This window comes from Podarcis raffonei, chromosome 2 (assembly GCF_027172205.1).
Source record: "Podarcis raffonei isolate rPodRaf1 chromosome 2, rPodRaf1.pri, whole genome shotgun sequence".
In the NCBI taxonomy this organism is placed as follows: Eukaryota; Metazoa; Chordata; class Lepidosauria; order Squamata; family Lacertidae; genus Podarcis; species Podarcis raffonei.
This window is the reverse complement of record NC_070603.1, coordinates 65,788,826-65,809,611: the sequence shown is the minus strand read 5'-3', so window position 1 is coordinate 65,809,611 and position 20,786 is coordinate 65,788,826. Positions and strand designations below refer to the sequence as shown.

At 39.0% G+C, this 20,786-nt stretch overlaps 1 protein-coding gene across 1 annotated transcript in view; it reads right to left on the bottom strand.

Annotated features, from left to right (window-relative positions):
* GALNT10 (polypeptide N-acetylgalactosaminyltransferase 10) overlaps positions 1–19,512 on the bottom strand; it is a 32,886-nt gene extending 13,374 nt beyond the window's left edge. The window contains exons 1-6 of the mRNA XM_053377085.1: positions 19,140–19,512; positions 7,766–7,868; positions 6,222–6,360; positions 5,124–5,290; positions 3,149–3,334; positions 477–660 (exon numbers count right to left, since the gene is read on the bottom strand). Coding sequence (XP_053233060.1) covers positions 477–660; positions 3,149–3,334; positions 5,124–5,290; positions 6,222–6,360; positions 7,766–7,868; positions 19,140–19,364 — 1,004 coding nt within the window. The 5' untranslated portion in view covers positions 19,365–19,512. The remainder of the gene's footprint in view (positions 1–476; positions 661–3,148; positions 3,335–5,123; positions 5,291–6,221; positions 6,361–7,765; positions 7,869–19,139) is intronic.
* Positions 19,513–20,786: the final 1,274 nt, after the last annotated feature.

The following is a 20,786-nucleotide window of genomic DNA, read 5'->3' as shown; positions in this document are numbered from 1 at the left end:
TTATTATTATTATTATTATTACTACTACTTTGAATCAAATCTTTATTTAACAATGCTGCATTTTTACCCTCACATAGCAACAAAGGTTAAGATAAAATAAAGTGTGTTGAGGTTACCAAAGCATGGACCAGCCTGGTCAGGCTATTCTACCACTATATTAACTGAATTCATAATTATTAAGAAAATAAAGTTTACGTTTTGATTTAATTTGTTCCAGCATGCGATATGTTCTATTAAATACCCACCATTCTGACTTATTTCAATTATGCAATTGAAATTATTTTTATACATCTGAAATGGACCTTATTATCTCTTTTCAAAAAGTTGTAGTAGACAGAGATAACACAAAAGAATTTTATCTTTTGAAATGAAACATTACTTGTGATGGCCAAGGATAGTTTCTATGCGTCTGAAAGCACCAGTGTCAAGAGCCTAGCTGGTTAAACACCTATTCACACTTTGTTTCATGAACTTACTCAAAAGGGTCACTCGGGTCAGGTTTCTGTAATTCAGGAGGAATGGGTATCCGCTTGTAATACATCTCCCAGTCAAATGCACCTCGCATTGCATCTCCAGCTTGTGTTTCATAGCCAAAGTGGTCATGGTCAATTACATCAATCATTGGACAAACAATAGTTTTGCGATTTCGAGCAATGCGGTCTGGGGTATAGACAGAAACATGTTACATTATTTTGCTACAGATGAAAGGAGTAGCAAACACAATTGTTTCTACAATACTCCATAAAGAATATATTCAGAAGTACAGCTACATGACTTTTTGATTTTTCTCCTCTTTCTATGAAACACACCTGGGTAATCTAATTCAAATGTGAACTATCTACCAATCAGAAAAAAATTATAGAGTTGTCTTGCTGAATACAGGAGTTTCACATTCATTGGTGATTTTTCATGCTCTCCCAAAGACTACATAAAATAATAGTGTTGGAAAGGTAACATTTGGGAGCACATATACACTTGGAGTTGAATTTAGTCTACCTATTCAGATTTACACCTATTAACAAGTTGAGGTAGGGGAATGGCTGATACGTCAGTTCAGTGCTATCTATACTGCACAATGCTTGTGAAGCTGAAGTCTCCAATGCCAGTTGGCAGAACTGGTGATGTTCATTGAGCACTGCAACTGCTTGAGGATCAGAGCTCTCAATGTCTGTGAGATCACCTTCCAAGAGGGAAGTCCATCAGTTTGGCACTATCCAGGTCCTAATGACAGCAGTAGCTGTGTGGGACAGGCAGACTACTGGGAAGAGGTGCCATGAAACCAGGAAACTATGGTGCAGAAGCAAGGTGACTGAAGGATAGGAACTGAGAGACAGACAAAGGACAGCGAACACAGGCAATAGGCTAATCAAAGAGGAGTCTCTGAAGAAATTTCAGCGCTAAGGTAATGAAACACTATGGGTGAACGAAGAAAGTGCAACAGAAGCTTAGTAAAATGGGGGAAGTTGTCTAAAAATTGTGGAGCTGTGGAGACACTGAGGAAAGAAGGAAAAAAGAAGTTTAGAGCAAAACCTCATGCAGTCCTGGGGGTAGCATTGGCTGCACTTTATTGGCATAAGGGAAGTAACAACCAGGGAAGGCCCAAAAAGTTTGTGATGGTTCTTAAAGATCTGAAGCATTGGCTGGGTAACTGTATTTTAACAGCTACAGTGGTGCCCCGCAAGACGAATGCCTCGCAAAACGAAAAACGCGCAAGACGAAAGGGTTTTTCGGTTTTTGCGTCGCTTCGCTAGACGATTTTCCCTATGGGCTTGCTTCGCAAGACGAAACGTCTTGCGAGTTCTTGCGAGTTTGTTTCCTTTTTCTTAAAGCCGCTAAGCCGCTAATAGCCGTGCTTCGCAAGACGAAAAACCGCAAGACGAAGAGACTCGCGGAACGGATTAATTTCGTCTTGCGAGGCACCACTGTACATAGATAGGGAATGCACTTACTAGGGCTGCAGCACTGTGACTTTGTAGCCTTTAGAGGACAATTAGGGCCAAGCAGCAAGAGAAGGCCATTTCCCACATATTATATGTGAACTAAGCAGGCCAGTTGCAGGCTTCTAATGTTGAATGTCTATACACACACACATCTGAAAAGCCTGTTTACCTTGGTATTAGACAAAAATTAACAGATATCCAAATGCCTCACTATTTTGTCATCTAAATCTTATATTCTTTTCTGTTTATCGGTCAACCAAAACAAAACAAAGCAAAAATAATAATTCAAAATGAGAGACTCCTCTGTGTGGTGCAAGCAAACAATTACCAGCCAAGCCTTGTATTAACAGACAATGGTCTGTTAATAGCCTATTTTTTCTATAAGTTCAAAACTATTTCCACAAGCCAATATGCCAGTCAGCCATAATGTGTTTAAGTTCTGTGTTAGATTCAGGCAGGAAATAATTCAGGTAAAACATCTTCACAAAACAAATAAAACTACTTTCTAACCTGAATTTACCAACACAGCTGGATTATATATTTCACTGGGCTTCAGCGGTTGCAGCCTGATCTATGATGAGTCACAACAGGACCATCATCCAAGTATATGGTAAAATACATGTTTTATATATCTTTGTCTAGACTATTAGACATGAAACATGGCTAAATGTGAACCAACTGCAGCTAAAAAACTGAAATCAGAAAAACGTCTGAAATTAGAAACACTTTTTAAAGATCACTTTGCAAGCATTGAAAGGAAGACATGATCAAGCAACACAGCCAGAACCATTAAAAAGATAATCCTATTTTGAACCTTAATTTTATCCAAGTACCTTCTCACCCTTTCTCAAAGAGAATCACACTGAGGCATTATCTGAGTAACTGATGTCAGCAGTCTTTATATAAGCCAGATACTGACTTTTTGTAGAAAGAAGTTCTGAGAAGTCCCAGAACAATAAAATTAAATTATGGATGAAATTTTAGTTTTAAGTCAGATTGTAAGCCTCTGTATTTCATATAGCTAGAAAGTATAGCTAGAAATGCCATATCAGGACATGTGGTTATCAGACTGAAATACATGTTGATATTGGGAATTTATTGTGAAATTGTAGTGTTACTTGTTATGCACTGGCTTGAGTGATGTAAATGCATTAGAAAGGTAGGATAAAAATCATATAAATAAACAATGAATGAGATAGTCTGCTTACCTAAAAGGGGTGGCAACCAATTCACATTGGCCTCACAGTGAGAGTCCAAAAAAGTAATAACATCTCCTATAGCAACAGAAGCTCCCAGCATACGAGTTCTTATCAACCCTTCTCTCTTCTTAGTTCGGAGAATCCTCACTTTGGGAAACTGGGCCATATAGTCCTCCAAGCGCTTTTTTAAGTGTTCTGCATGGAAAATTAAATGATTTCTCATCCAGTCCTTTACTCTTTATTTCTCCCCAACTTTAAAACCCAATTTCCAGAATCTGGAACACCTTTAAGGTTTAATAGTTTTGTGTTTTTATAATTTTGCTATTTTATCATTTTTATATACTATCATATATATACACACACACACACACACACACACACACATCTTATATACATCTTATATCTAGACTATTAGACATGAAACATATCTAAATGTGAAACAGCTGTAAATGAAGCAGCTAGAAAACTGAAATAAGAAAAACACCAGAAATTAGAAAAAAAAACTTTTTTTAAAAAATCACTTTGCAAGCTTTGAAAGGAAGTCGTGATCAAACAGCACAGCTTGAACCATTAAAACTACAATCCCATTTTAGACCTTTCATGTTGGTCAGGTTAGATACCTTGAGAAAAGCAAAGTTTCATAACAGATCACTGCCATTGCTTTATTCTAGCTACAAACTTTAAGATAATAAAGTATTGGTAGTTGCACAGAACCTTCACCAGGCAATTAAAGTATTACATATAATTCAATAACATACATCAGACCAATAAAACACAAACACATGAACAGTAGTGGTTCAATTTTGATAGGCATACAACAGGCAAGTAGTTAATCCATAAGCATACTATAATAATACAAACAATTTTCTTAACCACCAATCAAATAATTTGCTTGACACTAGAGTAAGAATGTATATTACCAACATGGGCAGATCTAAATTTAAAGTATGGGATATCATGTGAAGGGGCTGGAGTTTTTTTGGGGGGGGTTTATATCGCTAACTACAGTGTGGCTTAAGTCTACAGTTGTAGGAGCCGATACCACTTTGCCAAATCCAGATAACCACCCTGGGATCTTTGGAAGAAGGGAAGTATACAAATGGAATAGAAGATACAAGCTCTCTCTCTCTCTCAAAACCAAAACTCTATTAAAAATTGCAGTATGTGTGAGCTATATGATGTGAGAATATATTTGCAAGCTACTTCAAAACTGAATAAATGTTCATTTAACTGTCACATAGCTCTTTTTTTAACTGGCGAAAATAGCTATCAGGAGTAGTAATGAACCACTGTGGGACAGCTTTGCATAATTTCACATCATTAGAAATGCATTATCTTAGCCAAAAGTCAAGAATAAGACCTGAAAAACTCACTCACTATTTAATATAAAAACTCACTCTCTATTAAATATTTCTTAAAATCTAATGATAATACAAACACATGTTCTCCATTTCAACAACTATAAATGATTTCCATGCTTGATAAAGCATTAGCTATTTGAGCCACTCTGAACACAAGAATATAATTAGCATTCTGAAAGTCAGTATATGAAATAATTTAATTTAAATAAGATAAAGGAATAGTGGTTGAAATTAAAACACAAATCCACAAAAAGCTCCTATGACTTAATGTAAGAGATTCTGGAGTCAGTTTGCAATAAAGGAATTTTGATTGCAGTTCCTGTTCTGACAACCTTTGTGTATGTTTTAGTTAGCTATGGTTATTTCCAGAATGGCAGTTCTTAGTGTACCCAAACATTGGTTATCCACCATAAGCTGAATACAGAATTGCAAACAATCTTCCACACCTTGGAGAGGAGCATTTTGTGTATGAATATATCCCATTATATGCAACAACATTTGGAATACTGGGCAGGGTTCAATTAATGAATTTTGTCAGCAGATTATCTGCACAAGTAATCTGCTATATACCTTTTTTTTGTTCAGTCATATGTCTGCATAAATAAATATTATAATGAAAGTACCTCTGTCACTGAAATCATCCACCAGTACAATTTCAGCTATGAGTTCAGGAGGAGAGCGATTGAGAACACTGTGCACTGTTCTGAGAAGTGATGACCACCCTTCGTTGTGGAATGGGATTATTACACTGGTGTTGGGGAGGTTTTCCAGGTATAGCTTGCTATTGCAGCTACAAGACAGATGAACACAGTAACTAGCTTGACCAGCATACAAAGAATGGTTACTACTATTATTTGAGTTTTTTCGCTTATTGTAGCTAAATATTGAACATACAGTTGAATAATAGCCTGTATTAGGACAGATTCAGGAAGAACAATATTTTAACTGGGTCCATAGGCCAGAGGTTGCCCATTGGTGCTATAGAAGATCGAAGTCTTAAACAATGATACCTCTTAGTGGGATGGAGGAAATATTTTAAAAACTTTTTGGACTGAATGTCAAAGAGATGAGAGATCATATCAAGCACCGAAAGAAGGATGACTGTCAGGCAGCACTTTCTGAATGTAATTTGTTTACAAAATACGTATCATACAAGCTGTGAGTGATTGCTGAAGAGAATTTTAAGGGCATTTCATAGCCCTAGGTACATCCAAATCTCAAAGTGAGGATACATCCGAAGTACACAGATGTTCCGTGACCCACAGGGTTCTTTTCTATTCGTCATTTATTCAGATAGTTTCAATGTTTTAATTGTGTGTTTATATGGTGTGACCTGCCATGGGATCTTCTGGTGAAGGATGGGCAAGAAAATAACAACAGCAACAACAATGACAATAAAACATATCCACTCTATAGCAAACCTATTAAAATAAATCACCAATAAGATAAAATACAGAGGAGAGTTTATTTGAAACTGTTGGAATCTCTGTACATAAATATTTATGCTTTATTTCTTGGCTCTGATGACAGAGTTAAAAGTTGCTGAACTATCAGGTTTCTTGTTTAATACATTAGATAATTCAACCTATCAAGATACTGCAGACGTATGTAACAAGCAAGGGCAATACAAATTGGAATGACACTCAAGTTAGGATACAGAAAAGCCAATTTTAGAAATAGAAACCTTCATACTTTCAGTAACAAGAAAAGTTTGTACTTACTTTGGGTGTCGTATATCTGGTAGGGATCGATTGAGAGAAACTTTGTCACTCACAAAAATATTAAAGCCATTTTCTCGGTATGCCTGATCCACTTGCTCGGCATCTGTCATAGGATACGGTTTTCCCTGTTCTCCATTTCCTATAACAAAAGAAGTGGAGCCATTAATACTTATAAAATTCCAGTGGCTGAAAGCTGAATTCTGTCAATCTGGTCCCTCTAGATATTATGGACTACAACTCCCACTAGTTTCAGCTAGCACGGCTGGCTAGGCAATACTCATTATGCCACATTCTATCAAGGACACAGTATGATGTCCAAACACCACACTTTACATCTGTTAAAACTATCGAGCAGTTGAGAAGCGGATGATAAAACTGAAAGAACTATAGGAACACTTAACGGTGTTTATAACAAATACCTTGTTAACTGTTATTTTGAAAAAAAGGTCAGATTTAGGACTAATTAGATTTATCTCAATTTATAGGATGCAAAATATACACAACCTAGGAAGGCCAATCAGTTTCTTAAAAATATGTGGGGAACTTTCCTGCCCTTGTTCTCTGTTGGCCCCACTATTTGGTTTTGGAGGACACAAACCAGGTCTGGCAAACGCTCAAGTTCTATCTAGATCAATCTGATTAACTCTTCTAACTCCCTCCTATTGCATAAAGTCTAGCAGGATGCTGTTGTCAGCACAACCTTCCTTCTCTCCATCAACTGGTACTACTGTACCACACAGAAGGCTGCCAAAATCAGGGATGAAAGCCCAAACAACCCCTAACTCCGTTCTAGGGCTGGTATGACAAATCTTCACCAGTTTCAGGCTTACATTTTTTGCCACTTCAACTGGAAAAGGGAGATTTTGCATGGCCTCCACACTCACATATCAATTTACATCATTCTGCTTCAAAATAGCAAGTTACGGCAGTCTCTGGTTTGCTTAACATCAGTCATCATTTTTCTCCCTTCCATTTATGTCCCACTGATGCTTTTAAGGCCTTTGCAATGGAAACTTGGGCATTTAAGCCTTCCAATGAAGATTTAAATGGGGTGGTGTGCCACATGCAGTTCTTCCTTCTTTCCTTCTTGTCCTGCCCTTTGTGATACATCAAATTGTACTCTCAAGTGGCTAGCTTAAAAGACCTTGAAAGACATCATGCTTGTAGAATGGTTGGGAGCAAGCAGCATACAAACATAGCTGCTGTTCCTTTCCAGTTTGAAGTCTGAGGTCCTGTTGCATTTTTCAGTTTCTTCTCTTGGAACAAACAAACACCCATATGATAATATAGCAAATTATCAGAACTGAAAAGAAAAACAGAAGTAGTAGACTTCTTTGCTCAACCACTGCCCGAAGCACCTTCCAGACACTTGCTAGCAAAGGCCTGCTGACTTTCTTTTAAACTCTGCTAACAGTAATCGATACTGTGTTACATAAAGTATACCCTCCCCCAGTACTTTGTGCTCGGTTCCATTTTACTTACAGGTTACTGAATGTGTAATTCAATATTACATGCCTTAAGGCTGAATGAGTTATCATACACACCTGTACGTTGCAAGTCTTTCTTTATAGCATCCCTGTCATGCCAGTCCTTTTTCCTTTGTCTGTTTTCAAGATAAGCTTCTTTCTTCTGCCTTGTATGGAAACCCTTTTAAATAAACATTATCTATAAGTTTGGGAAAGCATTCAAGGCTAAACTGAATTACTGATAAGCCATATTTTCAAAACATAGACTCATAGAACTGTAGAGTTGGATGGGACCCCAACGGTCATCTATCCAACCCCCTTCAATGCACGACTCTCAACTAGATCATACATGACAGATGGCCATCCAACCTCTGCTTAAAAATCTCCAAGGAAGGGGAGTCCACCAGAATGGTGAATGCTGACCTACAGAATGACCCTGCCCTGGTGCGTCATCAAAGAACATTTCAAAAGCTGTGGGGTTTAACTTATGTGGCATTTTAAGAAAGGTCAAAGGAGTATTGCATCAATACCTTTGACAGTGATATTTGGTTTGTCATGTTTTGGATTTGCTTTCTGCTTAACAATCCACTGCATAGGGCTTTACTTAGCTGTTTTCTGTACCAAGTCAATGCATCTGAGTGAGGTACGTTTCCCTCTAAAATGAAGAATTACAGACTTGAAGCTAATCTTTCCTTCATTGTTTTCATCCCTTGCTTTAATGAAAGTGAGGTCAGAGTAGAAAGAAATATTAAATAATACTCTAAAAATGGATTTAGACTAATAGTTGTAAACAGCCCTTTATGTTGCCTACCAAGCTTAAAAATCACCAAAGAAATCTAGTAACGTTCAATAGCTAAACATACACAAAAATGTAATTTTAATCTTTTGTTTAGTTGCTATTTGGTGTGCCTGGTTCCAGCTATTAATGGTTATTTAAGCCATGTGAATGCTATATAAAAATATAATAAAATTACCAATTAAGTGGCAGCATTATATAATGTTAGACAGAAATAGTAAAAAGCATTATTTTATTTCTAGTCAGATCAAATAACAAAACGTTTTTTATAATATATAAAGTGGTGAACAAAACAACAGATTCAGGTTTAGACCTTTTGTTTAAAAATTCTCATTAGTTATAAGAAATCCAACTCACTCTTAAATTACAGTATTTATAAGCTTTTTTGCAAAGTGCACCAATGTGATGAACAAATGACATACATAAAAATACAGAAATATAATAAAACTTTAAAATAAAAAAATATATAGAATGATTCTTAGCATATTTTCTTATACATTTTGTGGCATATCTCATATAATTGGATTGCTAGAATTATGCCCAATACAGTACAAGATGAAATGCCTTTGTGTCAAGGTGTTCTTCGTTTGATATTTTGGGTGGGGGGTGGTAATCTGGAACTTCTCAAGATTACAACTTTACACCTTGCACAAAAATCAAGATCATAAACTTAAACAGAGCCTAGCATGCAGCCTTAAGAAAAATCCTTGTTTAAGATGGGCCTGCATTTGTGGGTATAGTTCCTCCTGCGTCAGAGATTGCACAAAAATTGCAATAAACATGGTGCTCTTGTGCTATGTAATAGGAGGATGTTCCAAAGGTTAGTGCTGCAATACTAAATGCCCAATGGTAATACAGTACCTCCAGGAACAGAGGCAGAATGCCTCTGAATACAAGTTGATAGGGAACCAAAGTAGGAGAAGGATATTGCCATTGTGACTTGCTTTTGGTTGCGACGGTGGGAAACACAATGCTGGGCTAGATAGATCACTGATCTGATCCAACAGGACTCCTATGTTTTTATGGAGCAATATACTTCAACTATTGCAATAACAGACCATTTTTTGTGTTCTTTTGGAACAATATATTTTCACCATGGCAATACAGGCACCATTACCTTGAAGTAAGGTTACCAGATTTTTTCAATGAATCCGGGGACACTTTCCAACTTCAGTAGGAATGATAGGATTTTGTCAGGGGACTGATATGTAAATCTGGGGACTGTCCTTGGGAAACGGGGACATCTGGTAACCTTACCTTGAAGTAGGTGTCAATCTCCTTTTGACAATTAAAACACACACACACACACACACATTTTATTTCTTTTTTTAAAAAATACAAAACACCACACAGACACCCTTCAAAAACCATATCCTTTGGCTGGTCTGACATTTGCAAGGGGCTACAAGTTTAATCCAAAATTTGATCCATCATGGGTATGGAATGAAAACTCATTTTCCTTTTAAGAACAAACATTTGTCTGTGGCAAGACCATCTTGAGAGATTGCTCCATTCTATTTCCTACTGGTGAAACGATTTGCTCTGGTGCTATTTCCTCCTTGGAATACTGTTGTATTCTGAATTGGAAATTATGTATTAAAACCAGCATAATACAAATGCACAAAATAGAGGTATGCAGCAGCCAGAAGGTAAATTAGCAACCCAAATGTTAAGGCTGAAGAGCATGCATGTATTTGTAGGAGAGAACCAGTTATGGTGCCAAGCTCCTTTTTTAGACAAAGCAGTAGCTGGCCTCTAACTGCCATAACAAGGACAAAAAAGCAAAGCTGTGGCTGCTGGCACTGTTTTTACTCACATGTGCGTAAACTTTCTTTTAATTCTAACACAACCCCCCTTTTTTCAAATGGAGAAAGAGGAATTCAGAAGGCTGATTATTAGTAAGATTATTATTATGAATCCATCAGCACACTGAACTAGTGTAGCACAGTGGATAAGTTGTGAACCTAGAAATTTCTACTTCAAAGCTCACTACAGCTATTATCTAGTTAGACGGCTTTAGGCAAACTCTATCAGTCTCAGTAGCCTCATCGGCAATAAAGGGAAAGCAATGCTGACCTACTTTAATGGGTGGTTGTGGCAATTGCAATAAAATCATGTATGTGAAGTTCTTAGAATGTTCTAAATGTGCTATATAAATTTCAAATATTACTACTTCAAGGAAAAATGCAGTCCTTTTTGGAGATATTGTTTGAAACAGCCATCTTTAATGAAGTAAAAATATCATGTTATAAAGCTCCTTTATATCAACATTTTGGAGATAATGATTAAACATATTGGTGATAGATCATAACAAAGCACTCTTTGGTACATCATGTGTCTCAGTGCTGTTGACTCTGATCCAGTGGGACAAACATGTCCCTTCAAAGTGCTCTGCAAGCTCCAATTTTACAAAAAGAGAGAGCACAATTTAGCAAAAAGAATTTTTAATGGGGAAAAATGAGGAAAGGTGTCTATGCATGCACAGTATAATTTTCTCTTTTAAATCATTCTTGTGTCATGTTTGCCCAACCCACTTTTTTAACTCAAAGGTTTAAAGGTTTGGGAATTCTGGGTGGGGATAGCTTTTGAGGACTCAAAATATGAATACACATGGATGGCTCTTTTTTGACTCATGAAAACAGAACTCTCACACTTCACTGAATAAATTAGTGCAGAACTATTTTGATGAAGTAATTTGTATGCAAACAGTGATTACTGTTTGTTTACATCTTGTCCCCCCCCCCCCCACAGTTTTAGCGTTTTGATATACATTGAACATTCACCAACAGTGAAAGCAGTTGACTGAATGCAGGAGAAGGCCTGGAAATGACCCGGTTAGCCTCCACAAGAGCCAAAAAACGCACCTTAAGAGAATATGTTTTTCTTCAAACAGCAAATAATGGAATAAAACAAAATATGTCTGATCATGTGGTAGTGATGCAACAATTGGACTTCCTTTCATGTAAGACAAGTGTATTTACGGCTGAGTACAATATTGCCCGAGAAGCAAAGACTCAAGAATCTCTAACCTTTTAGATAGCTATAAGTACAGTGGTACCTCGGGTTACATATGCTTCAGGTTACATATGCTTCAGGTTACAGACTCCGCTAACCCAGAAGTATTACCTCAGGTTAAGAACTTTGCTTCAGGGTAAGAACAGAAATTGTGCTCCGGCGGTGTGGCAGCAGCGGGAGGCCCCATTAGCTAAAGTGGTGCTTCAGATTAAGAACGGACCTCTGGAATGAATTAAGTATGTAACCAGAGGTACCACTGTATCTATATAGCATAACTTAGGCTGTGAAATGTCAGGGACTCAATACAAATTATGAGCACATCTTTAAACTGTATAAGGAAGTGCAGCAGTTTATCTTCCCTGTCAAAAAACTAGGACGGCATCAAGTCCTAAATAATTAATATGACTTTTCTGGATAATATATAAATATTTTCCATCACCTATTTTACAAGAAAAGAGAGTATTGAATGCTTATCTATCAAGAGTTTAGACTCCATGAAACCTGATTCACAGGGACTTATTTCTATCTCACATTCACAATATATTTATAGCCCATTCAAAATTTGCAAAACAGCTGGCTTTTAGAAGGCACTGTCAAAGCCCATTAAGAAATGATGTCTAAAACATCTGTAGATGGTTATAATACAACAGGAAAATAGAACTGTCTTTTGTACCAGTTCTTGAAAAGGCAAATCAAAATCATGTGTTTTGATCTGGGCTTATTCTGAAATTATCCATATTTTATGTATGTCAATACAAAGATGTGGGTTTAATTAATTGCACCTCAGACTTTTTCTGGGATGAGCTAAAGGATCCCACACCAACCATATATTGCTACTTCACAAGAGCAGAAGAGAAATACAGCCTCTCCTACTTTTATGAATAGAGGCAGAAGTTTGGAAAGGTTACTTTGCAAAATGAATATACACATAGCGGTAATAGAAATAAATCAGGATTTTATATTGGATAGGAACTGCTGATTGCAAAATGATAAATGTAAATTCAGCGGGAAGCTTTAGATTATTGTATTGCACTAATCACAGGCAATTGATGGGAGGATGTGTATGAAGTGTGCTGCGTGGAAGAGATATTGATTATATGGTTATAGTCACCCTAGCTGGTAGTTCATATAGACAGATAGATATGAATAATGTAGCAAAAGGTGAATAAAACTTTTTAATCCCTCTATTAAGGATTGACCACTTAAGTTTATGTGCAGCATGTTCGAAACAGGGAAAATAAAGTATTGCTAACAACAATTAATCATTAACTTATGAAATTCACTACTGCAAGATGTTGAGAAGATGCTAAAGGGCTATTACTCACTGAGCAATATACAAAATACTGTGTTTCTGAATTTTGGATGTTAACATAACCTTATGCCTTGTTTGTCATATTCCAGAAGCATCTTGTTGTCTACTGTTTGAAATGCAATACTTCTTAATTCTTATTTTGTCTTTGTGTTCAATCTCTTTTTGGCTTTGTAGCAACATGTGTAATATACTATCATCAATTGTTCCCTGCAGATATATTGATTGAAATGTAGTGTCTTTTACACTGTAGACCAAAATTTGTTTTAAAGACACCTCATATCATAAACATTAATCTTAGCCAGGACAATAAAACAGCTACAACTAAAATACACTTCCTACAAAGTAAAACCAAGCTGTGGTTGAAAACAAAGCTAAAACCGCAATTAGCAGCAACAAAAAGATGAAACGTATAAGGAAGTTTTTCGCCTGGTACACAAAACTCACCAGGATGTTTGCCAGGTGAAAAGCCCGAAGAAAAGCATTCCACATAAAATGCCATTTCCTGCTTGTTGTGTTATGGCACAACACAGAGAAAAGGGCATCCTTTGACCTTAAATGGTAGCCAAGTTCATGTGGGAATCAAAACAGACAGAAAACTAAAAAATAAAATAAATTGTCCAGTAGCACCTTATAGACCAACTAAGTTTGGTCTTCGTGCATGCACACGAAAGCTTATACCAGAACAAACTTAGTTGGTCTATAAGGTACTACTGGACAATTTATTATCTATTATTATTTTTATTTTGACTGCGTCAGACCAACACAGCTACCTACCTGAAGATAGAAAATTGTAATTCTGGAAACAGACAGGAATCCAATGGAGCTTGTTAATACTGGTGAAATGTATTACCACTGCTTAGTCCTGATCAGCAGTTCAACCACCATGTTTTAGTTTTCAAAAAGGTTACGCATTTTGCAGCAAGTGAGGGAGAAATGCCCTGGAAAGTGTGGGATAATACTTGCTTTAATGCAACATCATCTAACCTTCCAGCAAATGACAATGAATGCTCATTAAATAGCCAACACCATCTAATTTCCCTGAATACAAATCAGGATGCATGCTCAATAGATAAGAACATAAGAAGAGCCTGCTGGATCAGGCAAATGCCCCATGTAGTCCAGCATCCTGTTCTCACAGTGAGCCTGAATCCTGTTAAAATTAGTCTGAATCCTAGCAAAATGAAAGCTCTGTAGGTGAGTGTCCCCAATCTGGGAAATCATTAATTTGCGTGTCCTGGGTGAGGTCACACTCTCTCTGAAGGAGCTAGTGCTCTGCCACTAGACACACATGTGCCCTACGTGGCCGGGAGTGCACTTCACCAACTTTGGTTGTTAAGACAGCTATGGCCATTCCTGGATCAGGGTAGCTTGTCCACAGTTGTCTGTGCATTGGTAACCATGCGGCTGAATTACTGCAATGTGCTATATGTGAGGCTATTCTTGGTATGGAGGTGGAGGCTGAAACTGGTGCAGAATGGTTGTTTGTCAGTGAAACCACCGCCAGCATACAACACCTTGCTTGTGGGATTTTCACTGGTTGCCAATTTGCTACTAGGCCAAGTTCAAGGAGATCGGGACCAATTTACTTGAAAGCCTGTCTGATCCCTTATATACCCAGTAGATCACTGTGGTCTGCAAGATAATTTCTTCTTTAAGTTCCAAAGATTTCAGAAGCTCATTTTGCAGTAACTCAAAGCAGGGCTTTCAATGTGACTGCCCCTGTTCTGTGAAATGACATTCCTATTGAGATATGACACTCTTCCTATAAGGCTCAACACTCCTGCAACTGATTTTCCCCTCTGACATAGCCACATGTCACTCAACAGGTTTTGCAGAATATGTACGTTAACTTGTCTTAGCAGCAAGGTAGATGGAAATATGTGACCCTTCCAGAAATGTAGATCAGTTATAGAAAAATCTTGCTTATGGAAGCCATAAACAGAGGTCAGTTTGGCATATAGAAGTGGCCCCACAGCTATGGCACTTCCTCTCCTGGGATATAAGTTTTAAATTGTTTTAAATGATGTAAGCTGTCATGGGAAAATAATGTATTTTGAATGGCAACTAACAAATTACTTTAAATAAACAACTGTGGATCAGATTCCCCTTCCTTGCACTGCCCTGTTGTTCTGCCTTTGCGTATGTTGAGGGAGCCAGGGGATACAGAACTCTGTTAAAACTTGTGGAGAATGGGCCAAACTTTGATGTAGTGCTGACATTGGGAATGATTATATCATCAGTTTAAAATGATTTCTTTCAGTAAGCCTTTGCATCACGAATGCTGTTCTGTTTTATTCTCTGATGTTTTAATTCATGTTTTAAATTTTGTATTTTGTATGCTTTTACTTTTTGAAAGATGCTTTGAGACTCAGATGTTGTGAAAAGCAAGGCATGTCTTTAAAAAATAAATAGATAAAAATATAATTTCCATCTTACAGAAAACAAAAAACTCAGGACTTTGGAAAGTTCTGTCACTTAAGTCTGAGTAGGCGAACTTGGTCAGCATCCTGACAGAGAAACAAATCCACAACTTCCCTTTCTATGTCTACACATAAATACAATCATAAACAATGAACTGAAAGCATGAGCAAAGGCCTAGGATTTTACCCTCAAATGAAGTACAGAAACTAGTTAGAATTTTGTTTAGAAATGTAGTTACAAAATGAGGAAGTTTAATTACTGAGATAAGCATTTTCTGGTTCATAGAATCGGAAGGAACCCTCATGGGTCATCATATCCAACCCCCTGCAACGCGGGAATCTCGAATAATTGTGCTGTGTTTGAAAACAGTGGGGGTGGGGAGACATTTGCTTCTAGGGTACCAATTTAGTTCCAGACTTAGCACTTTTTACTCAATATCACACAACAGGCTCCCTTTCCTCACCAGATGTTCTGGTGACTACAGTATTATCAAGAGTTTGTGAAATGGACTACAATATATCATTCAAGATGCAACATAGCCAGCACATGACACACTGGTTGGTACTGTTACAATACTTGAATAATTTGCCCTCCATGTCCACAGTACAGTCTTAAGACTGAGGATAAGATGACTGCATGGCAGATGACTTCTTTTGCATGCTTGCCAAATATACAAACAAGAGGATACTGCTTGACTTTACAACAGACAGTCCTCTGAGAGGTGTTAACACATCCAGAAAACTAAAATGCAAAAACTAGCTTGTGGATGTTACTGAGAATGCAGTTTTCATCCTCCATCACCAGGTGTTATGATTACAATGGTACTAATATTCCCATGCACTGTGCAGTTCATAGAGTCTTGTATTACAGTGAACTGCAAATCTATATTTTTTTGTAATTGTAGGGCTAGATTTTTTTTAATGACATGCTAACTAACAGACTAAGAGGAGGCTTAGAAAATTAATCACAGCTTTGCAGAAGTAATCTAACAAATGTTTTCCTAATGAGGAGAAAGATGAAAATATATTAATTATAAGCTTTATGATCCAACTGTACTCAGCTTTGTGAGATCATTTTGTAATAAACTAATGCTGCAACAGAGAGCCACTAAATGTTGTAGTCTTTTTGGTAAACAAATACTTGCAGTTCTACCATTATTGGTTTCCACTCCACTGCTGAATGAAAGAGCTATGATAGGTACATTAAATTTGGCATGACTTATAAGGACCAGAAACCAATATTAATTATTTTTAAAGTTTTACAGGTAATTATGAACCATGTTAAATGGCATCTGCAAAGCCACTGATTTCTCACAGCACTAATCTCCCTACAATTTAAATTAAACCAATACATTGAAGGCATTCATTCATTCATTACATGGACAAGCTGTAGCAACCCCCTGGCTCACATACTGACTCCAGCACAGCTGCAAAGACAATATCTGGCATGCCTCTTTCCATTTAAGATCACCCACAATTTAGTGTTACATCCCAGCACTAAACCGTGGTTAATCTTTACTATGGTAAGTGAAAAGCCAGCTTCATAAACCATTGCTGGAGGCTGGTTTCCTCTCCCCACCCTCATTGATGATAGTTAAGAATGCTGCATTTTATCTAGGTTCAGATGTTATGGCATGTTATAATCTAACATAGAAGCAAAAGCTAACTCCTCCTCATGGCCTCAACAGAGGAGGTAGCCACTATTCCCAACTGCAAGGACAGCAGAAGGCTACACTTCATCAAAGCACACACCTCTTCCCCCAATCCCAGCCTATGGTATAGCAGCCGAGAGATATGAAATGAGGCTCAACATAATTGAGAGGAAGATAACTTTCCACTTCTCTGCCTGCATCTCTGGTACATTTCCCTTCTTCCATAAACCCAATAATATATCCTGAATGCACCCTGCCCATGACTCTTCTCTCCAAGGCCTACCTGGTTCTTCTCACAACTGTGTTTAAACACTTGTTAAAGATTGGTCTGTTCCCTCTGTCAAACGCAAACATAACAAATTTCTCTGATAATATTTTCCACCTCAGACACTCTCTCCTTTCCTAGTGTACCAAAAAAGGTTGTTAGGGCTGTGGACTAGGTCTGTGCACATAATTTATATATAATACCTAATTAGGCACCCCTAAGAATATTATTTTTTCTTGAAATCTGAATAGCAGTGAGGGCAATAAAGTGTGAAAATAGAAGAACAAACAAAAGTCTATGAAATGGCAACAGAAGGGATTCATGTTTAGGGCATTCAAGTGAAGACAGAACAAGTTTATAACTGATATACCAGCAGGAACTTTCAAAACTCATTGTACACATTGCTAAGAATTTATGTTCATTATTTTGGGAGACACTGCACATTTGTGTGTCACAGCATTTTGTCTTGAATGAAGCCTTTTTCATTAACACTAAAGAAATAAAGTTACCATAGCTGTACAATACAGAACTAAATGTATATATATTTAGATAAATGAAAAGAACATTACCTTAGGTAGCTGATTGAGGCCCTTTCTCTATAAGACTCACAGATAAAATATAAAACTGATCACCTCAATGAGTCGTATGTGCTTACTCAAAACTAAAACACATATACGTCAATGAATTCCCAAGTTAAAACAACAAGTAGTCTTGCAGCAGTAACAGATTTACTCTGCCATAAGAGTCCACTTCTACCAGCATGAGGAAACTGCTGCTCCCATTAGATATGCACAGGATTGCAACCTTACACCCTTTACTCTGAGGTGACCTAAACAATGAGAGCCTTATAACAAAGAAGATTAGTTTACCAATGACAGCTCATGCTCTTCACCTTATTTTGCTCCTTAATGCCAGGGTGCCAAAACAAGCATAACGCCAGCACGTTAATTTAAAAGGGAAACCCAGAAACTCTTAATACAAAAGATGCCCAATCAGGTTTGTTTTTTCTTAAAAAAAGAACAACAACCTGGTAATCTAGAGCTCTTCTGCGTGAGCACTTGCAAAATCAACCTATGATTCAGTCTGGTTCAAAACGGGAACTGCCTATTCCCCTCCAAAAGGAAAGAAAGGAGGAAGAAAACTCTGCCTTACTTTCTCCACCTGGTTCACTTATTAGTAGAACAGGCAAGATCAGGTAAGCCAACTATGACTTACAAGTCTTGCAAAGGGTATTAGCCCAGGAGAGGAGGGTAATGGCCGAGGAGCGGAGCCTGCCAAAAGCCACAGAGCATTGGGCGGGGTGGTGGTGGTGGTGGTGGTGGTGTCACAAAGCCTCCCTCCACCCCACCCCATCCCAGACAGCTGCTTTATCCTCAGCCACCTCTTGGCCTGAAAGGAAGTGTGGCTTCCTTCCTCTGCCCCCCCTCACCCCTTCATACTAATGGGTCAATGCCCTGGATGTGTGTGTGTGTGTGTGTGTGTGTGTGAGAGAGAGAGAGAGAGAGAGAGAGAAACATCTGTGTAGCTCAGCCATCCTTTCCCTCTGTGTGTGTGTGTGTGTGCGCGCATGTGTGTGTGTGCACATATACACACTGGACGTGTGTGTATCTGTGTGAGTGTGTGTGTAAGATAGAGAAACCTCTATGCGGCTCAGTTATCCTTTCCCTCTGGGTGTGTACACACATGCACATACATATGTGTATAGACATATATACACACATATATAATGCAAACGTATAGGCAATGCAGAGGCCCTTCACCCCATAGAGAGCGGCCGCTTCCTCTTCCGTCACCACTCACTATAGAAATGAGGATGAAAGGACGATTAAAAAAATAAAAATAATAATAGTCCCAGTAGTCCCCTGAGGAGGATCCTTGTCTCCCGGCTACATCCGAAGTAGCAACCGCTCTTCCCCACAAGACCCCAGACGTAAGGCGAAGAGACAGAGAGAAAGGAAGGAGAAAAAATATGCGGCTCCCTCCACTTCTCACCTGCGCTTCTCCTCGGGCTGCTGCCGCCGCTGCCGCCGGTACCGCCCCAGCTGCCGCCGCCCCGCGGGCTCCCCCCGCGCCTCCGCCGCCCGCCGCTTCTCTGCCATCGCCGCCATCCAGCTGCCGCTCCCGGTAAAGCGACCAAAGCCCCACGTTGGGAAGGAAGACGAGGGCGGCCAGCGCCAGCCCCACCGCCTGCAGCAGCCGCTTCTGCTTCCGCCGCATCCGAGAAGCCGCCGGGAAGCCCCCACCCCAACTTTCCCCTCACACAAGGGGCTGAGGCGGCGGTTACGGCGGTTACCGCGGCGGCGGCGGCAGCAGCAGCACTCGAGCAGCGCGCGAGGCGAAGCCGACCCGCCAACTCCGCTCCGTCAGGCACTTCCGCTCCGGAGGGGTGGGCACTACCACTCCCACCGCGAGCGGGTGGGGGGGGGGAGAAGCTTGGCGTTGGAGCGCCGCCCAGAAACCTCGAGGCTAGGCCACGCCCACCGATAGTGCCCGGCACCGAGCGGGGGGGGGGACAGAAGCGTGGCAGCTCCGGCTCCTCTCGCCGCCAACCGCCCCCCCATGTTTTGTAAATGGTACTGGCCGTAGTCTTCCCCTGTGGGCTGGTGGTGGAGCTGACAGGGCCAGAAGCTTAAATAGGAGCGAGTGCGAGGAAGAGGGTAGACCGGGCGGAACATGCCTGCCAGCAAGGCTGCTTTTCCTGCGCTGTGCCATAGGGTTGTAATTAGGCACCGCTTACATTACTGAATGTGAAGGGAAGAAGTTTGCAGCGGAGGAGTCCTTATGCTGGGGGGGGGGGGCACGGGCAGGTTAGAAGGCGGGGAATGATAGTGCTAGCAGAGATCAAGCGGGACAGCCTCAAAGCATTTAATTCAGCCTCAAAGCATTTAATTCCTTTACCGCCTTGAGCAATATTTTGGAGGAGACTTGTAGGATTGGTTTGTTTTTTAATTAATGACTGAAGTAAAGCCTTCTAGGGGCGCCAGGGAAGTGGTGGAGCAATGTGGAGGGACTTTCAATGCTCTTAAAATAATGCGATACGCTTGTATTAGGTTTGTCAAACGTCAGAGCCCTGCTGTGAATTTGGATCTTAGGTAAACAAAAGAAGCGAGCCCAGTATACAGTACATAGAGAAGTTCAAAAATTCCCCCAAGGTGCTGCTGTTCAATATCCTCTAACCACGGAGTGATCTGCAGCCTTTCCACCTTAGCACCTTGTTAAATTGTACATTTAACTATATTCTAATCTTGTAAATACCGCCTTTTGTTTGCCAACTGCAGCGGTTTTTTTGTTCTTTTCAAACTCATTGCGCACTTGCTAGAATTCAATAGCTGAAGGTTTTATTTTGACTTTATATAATTGTCAGTAATTATAGTCATAACGGGGAATTAAAAAGGCTTCTTTTCACTGCCACTGCTAGGAGATGTAAATAACTTTGAATATCATAAAATGGTAATGCAAAATAAGCTATTGTCTTTGAATTTAACTTTAATGTCACTTCCAAACCAGAGACAAAATAGCTTCATAGTACTGACAGCATATTGGTTAGGATCCCCAAAGCTAAAAAAATGTTCATTCTAAGTGTGCATGTGCTTGCTTGTAAATCAGAATATTCAATACACATTGTAAAAGTTGATACTT